Source organism: Eriocheir sinensis, chromosome 51, assembly GCF_024679095.1.
Source record: "Eriocheir sinensis breed Jianghai 21 chromosome 51, ASM2467909v1, whole genome shotgun sequence".
Classification (NCBI taxonomy): Eukaryota; Metazoa; Arthropoda; class Malacostraca; order Decapoda; family Varunidae; genus Eriocheir; species Eriocheir sinensis.
Genome location: NC_066559.1, coordinates 11,299,812 through 11,309,716, shown reverse-complemented (window position 1 = coordinate 11,309,716; position 9,905 = coordinate 11,299,812). Strand labels below are relative to the sequence as shown.

At 42.2% G+C, this 9,905-nt stretch overlaps 1 protein-coding gene across 2 annotated transcripts in view; it reads left to right on the top strand.

The window, feature by feature from the left end:
* Positions 1-875: 875 nt before the first annotated feature.
* LOC126982736 (transcriptional activator cubitus interruptus-like) overlaps positions 876-9,905 on the top strand; it is a 226,680-nt gene continuing 217,650 nt past the window's right edge. For both annotated transcript variants that reach the window (XM_050835051.1, XM_050835050.1), the window contains exon 1: positions 876-1,814. In XM_050835051.1, the coding sequence (XP_050691008.1) occupies positions 1,799-1,814 (16 nt within the window). In that variant the 5' untranslated portion in view covers positions 876-1,798. The remainder of the gene's footprint in view (positions 1,815-9,905) is intronic.

The following is a 9,905-nucleotide window of genomic DNA, read 5'->3' as shown; positions in this document are numbered from 1 at the left end:
TTTCAAACCTCTGCCCCTCTCACTTGATCCCCTGGCAAGACTCCCGCCTTCACTCACCGCCGTGGCATTTGAGGGACGGATGAGAGGCGGGGGGCGAGGGAAACAGATGATCTAGGTTTGGGTAGTGGGGAACCTCGCTAGTGGGGCAGGCGCATCTCTGAAGGGTAGAACCTCGCCATATTACATCACTGCCAAACGTACAAGCTCAGGACGGTCTAAAATAGCATTCAACACCTTCTGGTACACACTGACAAGTCCCCAGCTCGTGTTAGGGGCCCGCATCGCCAAGAACAGGCGTACATAATGGCTAAGAAGGGTGGTGGTGAGGCCGAGGGGCGGGCCCGTGTCTGCCTACAGGTTGGTTTAATTGGGCGAGAAATTTGTGAGATGTGAAGACCCACACGTCTCTAACAACTAGGTAGTAAGATGTCAGGTGCGGGAGGAGAACAACCCGCACTGCTAGACGTTAGAAGTCCCTCGAAGGCATAGTTAGGTTGCCTCCTTGCCCGAGAGAAGGGTCATCTCACACACACACACACACACACACACATTAGCCTGCACACTGAATATTCTCGTAAAGGCTATGAATAATTTAGGGAGATAGTGAATTCCTCCCTATTCGGGTAGGTAGGTACTGTGTATGGCAACCTGGGAGGGATGCCAGCGCTGTGGGCATTCGTGGGTCCATTTCGTGGGTTCCGGTGTCCTGTGATGCTTTACCGAGGACCTTAGAGTGAGGGAAGCTTGAGAATCACGTGGGAGGCAAAGCTGTGCTGAGGCTGGGTGTGCGTAGGGGTGTGGAGGCTGCAATATGGGGGTGTAGATGCCTTGGCCGGGCAGGGATGGCAGGGAGGGTAGGGAGGGTAGCAGGGGAGCCGGAGATAGGGCGAGTGGTGGTACATGGCATCTGACACCCTTCCTTACCCGTGTCTACTCCCCCTGTGTTACTGTTTTCCACGGGGCTGTTCAGGCTCCTGCAATATCAATTATCGACGTGAGTGCGTGAGATGAGCCTGCCTGTCCCCCCCGTGCAGGCCAGCATCGTGTGAGGAGGTGGAGTGGCGAGGCAGGCCGCGGTGTGGGGTGGCTGGTGGTGGCTGGGTGGCGAGCAGTGGTCTCAGGGTGCGGCATCACCACACTCGCCTCGTACACGCTGAAAAGTGAGTGAACTCGCGGTGGAAGGATCCCAGTGGTAGTTAGTTGAGTTGTTAGGTGACTGAAGAGGGCGACCGTGCGCTATCCAACCAGCCTCACCGCCCGCCAGACACGTCCCTCTCCTCGCCCTCAGCGCCGCCCACGTCCCCGCCCGAGGCTACGTTAGGGCAGGGCGGCCAGGATAGAGAAATAGGGAACCACACGAGGTGACCATGATCGCAGGAGGCGGAGAGGCGCTCCACTCACGCCGGTGCCCGATGAGCCAATTACCCCCGACGTAGTGTGCCTGCCGTGTGAATCCCAGCGCCGCGGGTTGAGCACTGACCCCCTCTCGCCCCCCTAAAGTGGTGCTAAGTGCGGGACCGCGTGAATCCCAGCGCCGCGGGTTGAGCACTGACCCCCTCTCGCCCCCCGTAAAGTGGTGCTAAGTGCGGGAAAGTGTGTGGCCTAGTGCAAAGTGGCGGGGTGGGGGAGTGATGTGTGGGGTGAGGGAGGAGGGGCAGGGGCGTACCACCACGCATGACTTCGAGTGCCGCAGACTTCGACTTCGCAGCTGCCGCCTCCTCCTCCTCCTCCTCCTCTTCCTCCTCTTCTGCAACTTCGTCAGCATTACGACCTGAGGAACGCCGCCGCCGCCGCCGCCATGCAGGAGAAGAAAAGTAAGTCATCGCTCTTGAGTAGTTAAGTCGCTGTCATCACTAATTAAGTCATCAGTCACTCCTTGACGCGTGGCTTTGCTGGGTTGGCCGTCCTATTCTTTATTTTTTATTATTATCACCAATGCCGTTTAACAGGTGAATAATAGACAAGCATACCCATTAAAAACAAATTACTATATCTTACCTATTGCATGTGACAGGTTAATGATGGGCGAACGTACCCATACATGAGATTATTCCTTTTTATTTTTTTATTTAACTTGTCATCACTGAGTATCCCGGTCCTGTCATAATTCTCGTATTAATTAGGAAAAAAATAATTACTGTGGGTGACATAATTGAAAGCGGGTTGCCTACCTTTTCATGTTTCTTGGTGTTTTGTCATACATGTTTTTCCTTACAACTCCTCGTCATCACGGAGTATTATTTTTTTTCTACCCGTCGTAATTACCATAGCAATTAAAGAAAATAATTATGGCGCGTGACACGTACGGTAATTATCCGGATACCTTTTTCCTGTCCGTGATTTTTTTTACCATCGTTCTCTTCGCTCCCATAGCACCTCGAATTTTGTTTTTTCTGTCTTAATTTAATATCATGACAAGCAAAATAACAATGGTAGGTGTCACTTAATAATCACCTTCATAACTTTTTTCATGCACTCGTGGTTCACTTAGCGTACCGGCATGTCATTTTTTTTTTCACTCATAGACATCGAATTTGTTTTGTCTTAATTATCAAATGAATTAAGAAAACATGATTATTAAGTGACACGTGATAACCGGGATAACCTTTTTTTTTTCATTTTTAGTTTTTTTTCTTATCAATACATATTTATTTTTTGCTTTATTGGCATCTGGGAGCTTGTTAATACCTGCCTCAGTTATCAAAGCAATTAAAAGAAGTTATTATTGAGCGACACGTATAGAGTGGGATATCGTCTTCAGGTCAGGTTATACTTTTCTCAGCGTATGTGTTTATATTGTTTTGCACTCCTCTCGTATTTTTGGGTATGTTTTCGTATCTCATTTACCATACCCGTAGCAATTAAGAAAACGTTGATTATTGAGTGATACGCATGATATGGGCTACCTTTTTCATGTCCGTTTTTTCTTTTCTTTTCCATACTTTTTTTTTTCACTCTGGCATTTTTGGAGTTTGCTGTCCTCTCCTAATCATCTAAGCAGTTAATTAAAAAAAGAAAATTATTGAGTGACGCGTATTATGAATTGGAATACCCTTCTTTGTGTCTACTTTGGCATCTCGAAGTTTATTGTCCGTTCTTAATTACCATAGCCATTAAGAAAGATAATTACTGAGTGTGAGGTGTTAATCCACATCATCTTTACGTAATTTCCTGTTTAATACGGTACATAATTTTTCACTTTATCGGGATCTTGGGGTTTGTTTTCCTGCCTCAATAAACACAGCAATTAAGAGAAAGTGATTATTAAGTGACGCGTTCTTAGTGGGATATACCAGATCATGTCCGTGTTTTCTCTTACTAATACACTTTTTCTCCTTTCGTATTTTTGGGTACGTTTTCGTGTCTCGGTTACCACAGCAATTAAAAGAAAAAGTGATAATTAAGTAACACGTCCTTAGTGGGATATACCGGTTCATGTCCGTGTTTTCTCTTGCTAACAATTAAAAGAAAAAGTGATTATTAAGTAACACGTCCTTAGTGGGATATACCAGATCATGTCCGTGTTTTCTCTTACGAATACACTTTTTCTCACTCCTTTCGTATTTTTGGGTATGTTTTCGTGTCCCAGTTACCACAGCAATTAAAAGAAAAGGTGATAATTAAGTAACACGTCTTTAATGGGATATACCAGTTCATGTCCGTGTTTTCTCTTTCTAATACTGTTTTTTATTTCATTCCTTTCGTATTTTTGGGGTATGTTTCTGTGCCTCAATTAACACAGCAATTAGTAAAAAAAATTAGTATTGAGTGGATCATATGAAGTGAAAGATCTTTTTTCATGTCTTTTTTTCTCCGCATCGGCCCTCTTCCTCACTTCTTTGACATCTTGAAGTTAATTATCATGTCTCAATTATCATAACAATTAAGAAAAGATAATGACTGAGTGACACGTCTTCAGTTGGGCACCAGTTCACGTCAGAGAGATGCCTTGGTCACCCTCATGTCTACCAGTCTTTTCCTCTCCGCTCATTTTTGCCCGGACTGAGTTTATTGTCCTCGAGTTTTATAGCCACTGAAAACAATAAATAAATACACGTGGATGTCTTCGCGTGCTGCCTTCCTCCGATCATGTCAATAATTGCTCTTTCTTTTCTATTTCGAGCCCATGGAGTTGTTTGTTGAGAAGTATGCAACCAGGAGATAGTAAAAAGATATATAATCCATGCTCTCCTCCCGAAACTGACCTATCTTTCGGCCACCTCTTTGGATTCTTTTTAGGAGCAGTGAGTAGCGGGCTTTTTTTTTATTAATGTTTGTTTTTTTTGTGCCCTTGAACTGTCTCCTTTGCTGTAAAAAAAAAAAAAAAAAAAAAAAAACTTCTTTCTTTCCTTCGATCTTGTCTGAATAATTGATCTTTCTTTCTATTTTGAGCCCAAGGAGTTGTTGGTTGAGAAGTAGGCAACCAAGAGATAGTTAAAAAGATAGGCTATATAGATTCTCCATGCTTCTTTCATTCCTGCGTTCATGTCTTAATAATTACTTTTTTCTTTCTAATTTGAGCCCATGGAGTTTGTTTGTTGCGCTGAAATGATTGTGAACATGAACAAAGAAAACAAGACTCTATTCGAATTACTGCTTAGCAAATACAAAAAGATAAAGCTCTCGCGTCTTTCTTTCCTGGTATCATGTCTTAATAATTGATCTTTCTTCCTATATCGAGCCCATGGAGTCAGGTTTTTGCGCTGCCCCGAGTGTGAGCTTGTGAAAACCAATACAAAGTAGATTATTATTGTATGACTCAATTTGAATGGCTCATGAGAAGTAGGCAACCAGTAATGAGGTAAAATAAGTGTCCTCGAATGTGCCCTTCATCAGTTTTGTCTGTTTCGTTGTTACTCCGTTGGCCAAAATTTACTCCATTGGAAAATTATGTATCTCTAATTTTGGATAGCTCGTGGAAAGTAGGCAACCAATACAGAGATGTCTGATTCTCTAGTTTCTTCATATCATGTCTGATTCGTTTCTTTCTTGCTGTTTGGGGAGTTGGGTGTCCCGTCTCGATAAGTAACTCTAGCCATTATAAAGAATACATATTAAACTCATTCTAGGTAGAGCAAAAGGCGAATTACAAGTACATATATAAGTGTGTTTTTGCGTGTTAGTTTCGACCACATCCGAAGCGATAATTATGTAGGAAAATGGAAGAGGCGGAGGACGAGGAGGAGGAGGAGCTGAAGGTGGAAAAGGAAAAGGAAAGATCACATGTATAGGATAATAGAGGATTAGGATGGGACGGGACTAGACGAGAAGAAGAAAGGAGAGAGGAAGGAAGATCTCATTTATGGGATAATGGAGGAGGAGACGGAAGAGGAGAGGGAGAAGGAAAGAGATAAAAAGAAGGTATCAGGAAATTTAGGAGGACACGGGACAGGAATAGAAAGATAGTATGAAGTGGAGAATGGAAAGTGAGGAAGAAACGGAAATGCATAAGGAGGAGAAATAGAAAAAGAAAAAGAAAAAGGATAAGAAGAAAGAGAGAGAAGGATATTAGAACCAAAAAGACGTCAAGAACACGAATCCACCAACATGCTTATTAGCAGTTTCACGAGCAACGATTCACAGGCGAGCCGGAAAACGAGAGAAAACGTTGATTAAGAAATACCAGGAAGCCATTGACAGCCTGCCTGCCTGACTGACTGACTCGTTCTCTGACTGACTGGTGATGGCGGCGTCTAAATTATTATTCTACTCGTGTCAAATCATCATTGAGTCGTGTCGAAGGGTAAAATGATCCATGATGATTGGCGATAAATACCTAAACTCAGACGTGACCCGGAAACGTACGCCATTACTAAAGAAGAAAAAAGGAGAAGGAAAAAAAAGGTGTTGGGAAGAAGAAAAAGAGGGTGGTCCTTGTGCGTTTCAAGAATACTATAACCGGAAAAATATATAAATTAGGCTAAAATAAGAAGATAAATGAAGAAAAAAGGAGAAGGAAAAAAAAGGTGTTGGGAAGAAGAAAAAGAGGGTGGTCCTTGTGCGTTTCAAGAATACTATAACCGGAAAAATATATAAATTAGGCTAAAATAAGAAGATAAATGAATGCCTAGCAGTAGATCAATATAATAGGTTCTGCGTTTCACATAATATAAATTATAACCTAAAAAGAAAGATACATTAAACTTTATCCGTAGGGAAGAAGCAAACTAATCTCTCTCTCTCTCTCTGAAATGAAGGAAAAAAGTGAATGGGAAAAGGAAATGGTGAAAATGTCACGTTGGTTATTGATTGACGAAAAAGAGGAGGAGGAGGAGGAGATGGAAGTATATGTAATAATAGAATAAATATAGGTTTGGGGTGATGGAAATTGATGATGGGTGTGTAAGAGGATAATGGTAATAATGGTGTCACGTTGCATATATATTAGTGAAGAGAGGGAATGGAAATGTGATATAGAGAAATTAAAATGGCGCTGACTGATAAATTGATTGATGTTTAAAAGATGAAATATTATTGATAAGAAATGTTTGTGTTTTATTATTCGAAAGGGGAAGTGATGGTTTATACGATTAGGCTATTATTATTATTATTATTATTATTATTATTATTATTATTATTATTATTGATGTGAGGGTTGATGGATACGCTTTTGGAAGGAGGAGGAGGAGGAGGAGAAAAAGGAAATGAAGAAAGGAAGGAAAGACGAACGAGAAGGAAAAAAGAGAAAGAAAAGAAGGAAGTTAGAAAGAATGAGGAGGAAAAGAGGAAAGGAGAAAGAAAAGAAGGAAATAAGAAAGAACGAGGAGCAAAAGGCGGAGAAAGAAACGAAGGAAGGAAATAGGGAGGGATGAGGAGGAAGGAAAAAAATAGGAAAAAAAGAATAAGGAAGAAAGAGGAGATGATGGAGGAGGAAGAAAACGAAGCAGAAGGAAATGAAAATGGAAACTTCTTGTTCTCTCTCCTCCTCCTCCTTCTCCTCCTCCTCCTCCTCCTCCTCCTTCACATCTTCCTTGAGTATATAATTTATTTCTTCCCCCGTGAGTGACAAGACGCGGGCAGCGGTGACGGGCGGCCAGGCGAGGGTGGGCGGCGGTCAGAGCGGGAGGCGAGCGGTCGGGCGGGCGGGGAAGCGGGCAGTCCGATCTTGTAGCCCGACCGACCGACCTACCCGACCGCCCGACTGCCTGCCTGCCTTGACCGTTCCCGCCGCCGCCACCACCTCACTAACACCATCGTCTTCCTCCTCCTTCTCATCATTACAGTTAGATCATTAGGAGTGTCTTGACTGTATATTGAAGGTGGTGGTGGTGGTGGTGGTCAACTAATGTAATGTAGCCTATGTATGAATGTGTCCTTAATTTTTCTTCTTTTCCTCCTTTTGTTTCGTTTTTTTTCCATCTCCATTATCCTGTTATCCTTCCTCTTATTTTTTTCCTATTTCTCTTTTTCCCGTTTCATTCTCCTCCATCTATCTTTTCTCCTATTTTTCCTCGTCTTCTTCCTTTTCCTTCATCTTCTCGTTGATTTTCCTTTCTTTTCCATCTCAATTTTCTCCACCTTTTCAGTCTAATCCAATATCCTATACATGCGACCTGTCTTCTTTTCCCTCTCCTCCTCTACGTCTCCTTCTCTCTACGTCTTCCTTTTCTTTTTTCTTGTTAATTTTCCTTTCTTTTCCATTTCTCTCTACGCCACCTCTTCTGTCTAATCCAATATCCTATACATGCGACCTGTCTTCTTTTCCCTCTCCTCCTCTATGTCTCCTCTTCTCTACGTCTTCCTTTCCCTTTTTCTTGTTAATTTTCCTTTCTTTTCCATCTCTGTTTACTCCACCTCCTCAGTCTAATCCAATATCCTATACATGCGACCTGTCTTCTTTTCCTTCTCCTCCTCTACGTCTCCTCTGCTCTACGTCTTCCTTTCCCTTTTTCTTGTTAATTTTCCTTTCTTTTCCATCTCTGTTTACTCCACCTCCTCAGTCTAATCCAATATCCTATACATGCGACCTGTCTTCTTTTCCCTCTCCTCCTCTACGTCTCCTTCTCTCTACATCTTCCTTCTCCTTTTTCTTGTTAATTTTCCTTTCTTTTCCATCTCTGTTTACTCCACCTCCTCAGTCTAATCCAATATCCTATACATGTCTTCTTTTCCACTCTTCTCCACGTCTCCCGTCTCCCCTTCCTCTTTCATAATCTTATACCTATGAATCGTCCTTTTCCATTTCCTTCTCCTCCTTCGTGTTGGCACTCACCACATGACTGCCAAAAAGACTGTAAGACTCACTTCTCCATCACTCTATTAGTAAACCAATTTTTGCTTGTATCTTCTTTTATATATTCTTTTCTCCATCATCATAATCATCACTGTAGCAAACACGTGTGGAAGCCTGTCTGTGTGTGTGTTTGTACGTCTGTCTGTCTGTCTGTCAACCACACCCAACATCTTCATCTTATCATAACCACCAACACATGTAGTACTCTCTCTCTCTCTCTCTCTCTCTCTCTCTCTCTCTCTCTCTCTCTCTCTCTCTCTCTCTCATGCCGTCGTCACCGCAAGAACAGAAAAAAACTCGCATGTCACAAAAAACGCGTAATATTTATATAATGTTTGCCTTTTCTCTCCCTCCTCCTCCTCCTCCTCCTCCTCCTGCTTCATATCACACTTGAGCGGTTATTTTTCTCTCTTTCTTTCTCTCCTTTTTGTTTAGTTTTCTTGTGTGTGTGTGTGCGTGTGTGTGTGTGTGTGTGTATCATATTATTATTATTATTATTATTATTATTATTTGCAGTTTTACTTTTTTTTGTTATATGGTTGTAGTAATAGTAGTAGTAGTAATAGTAGAAGTAGTAGTGGTGGTAGTAGTAGTAATAATAATAGTAGTAGGCTAGTAGTAGTGGAAGTTTATAGTAGTAATAATAGTAATAGAAGTTATTTTTATTTTGATATAATTTTTTCCATAATTTCTTCCACCCTCAATCAGTTCCAAATACAGCTCTTTTCTCTCTCTCTCTCTCTCTCTCTCTCTCTCTCTCTCTCTCTCTCTCTCTCTCTCTCTCTCTCTCTCTCTCTCTCTCTCATTAAGTGCTTACATTGCGCGAACATGGGTTTACTTAGCGCCTTCTGAATGCGTGATTATCTACTTAATTTTCTTGTAGTATTGAAAATTATCCTTAAATGTCGTAATTATGATTTTTTGTTTTATTTAAGACAGTCATTTAGAGTGAGTCTTTGAATGTGTGTGTGTGTGTGTGTGTGTGTGTGTGTGTGTGTGTGTGTGTGTGTGTGTGTGTGAAATTCTCGGAACTTCATAATTATCAGACCTATTGGCATACACTCTCTCTCTCTCTCTCTCTCTCTCTCTCTCTCTCTCTCTCTCTCTCTCTCTCTCTCATTCCTATTTGCTTTTGATTTTTCTTCTCTATTGTTATTTTCTTTTGCTTCCTCAATATTTTTTCTCTTTTTTCTCCTTTTCATTTTTCCTCCTCCTCCTTTTCCTCTTCTTCCCCTACCAACATTTGTATATTCTCTTGTGGTTTTCATCTCTCTCTCTCTCTCTCTCTCTCTCTACCGCGCTCTCCCTCTCGCCCTCCCTCTCTCTCATAACATTCCTCAACCGCTGAAGTGACCGCCTCTTCCTCATTATCGTGCGGTGTTGCTCTTCGCCGCACGGTAATTATCCGCGCCTTCCTCTCATCATCGTCATCATCATCAGCTGCTCTACCGGAAGCTTGGAGGATTCCGCGTGATTTACGGCGCTTAAGTAGAACGTGGTTGATTCTTTTAGGGCTGGGAGGAGGAGGAAGAGGAGGAGGGGCAATGGTGTTAATTTATCGGTATTTGTAATCATCCGCCATTTCTTTTCTTCATAATTTTCTTGTTTCCGTTTTTTTGTGTTTTTTGTTTTGTTTTTCTTATCATTCGTTTTGGTTTGGTTTGGTTTAATT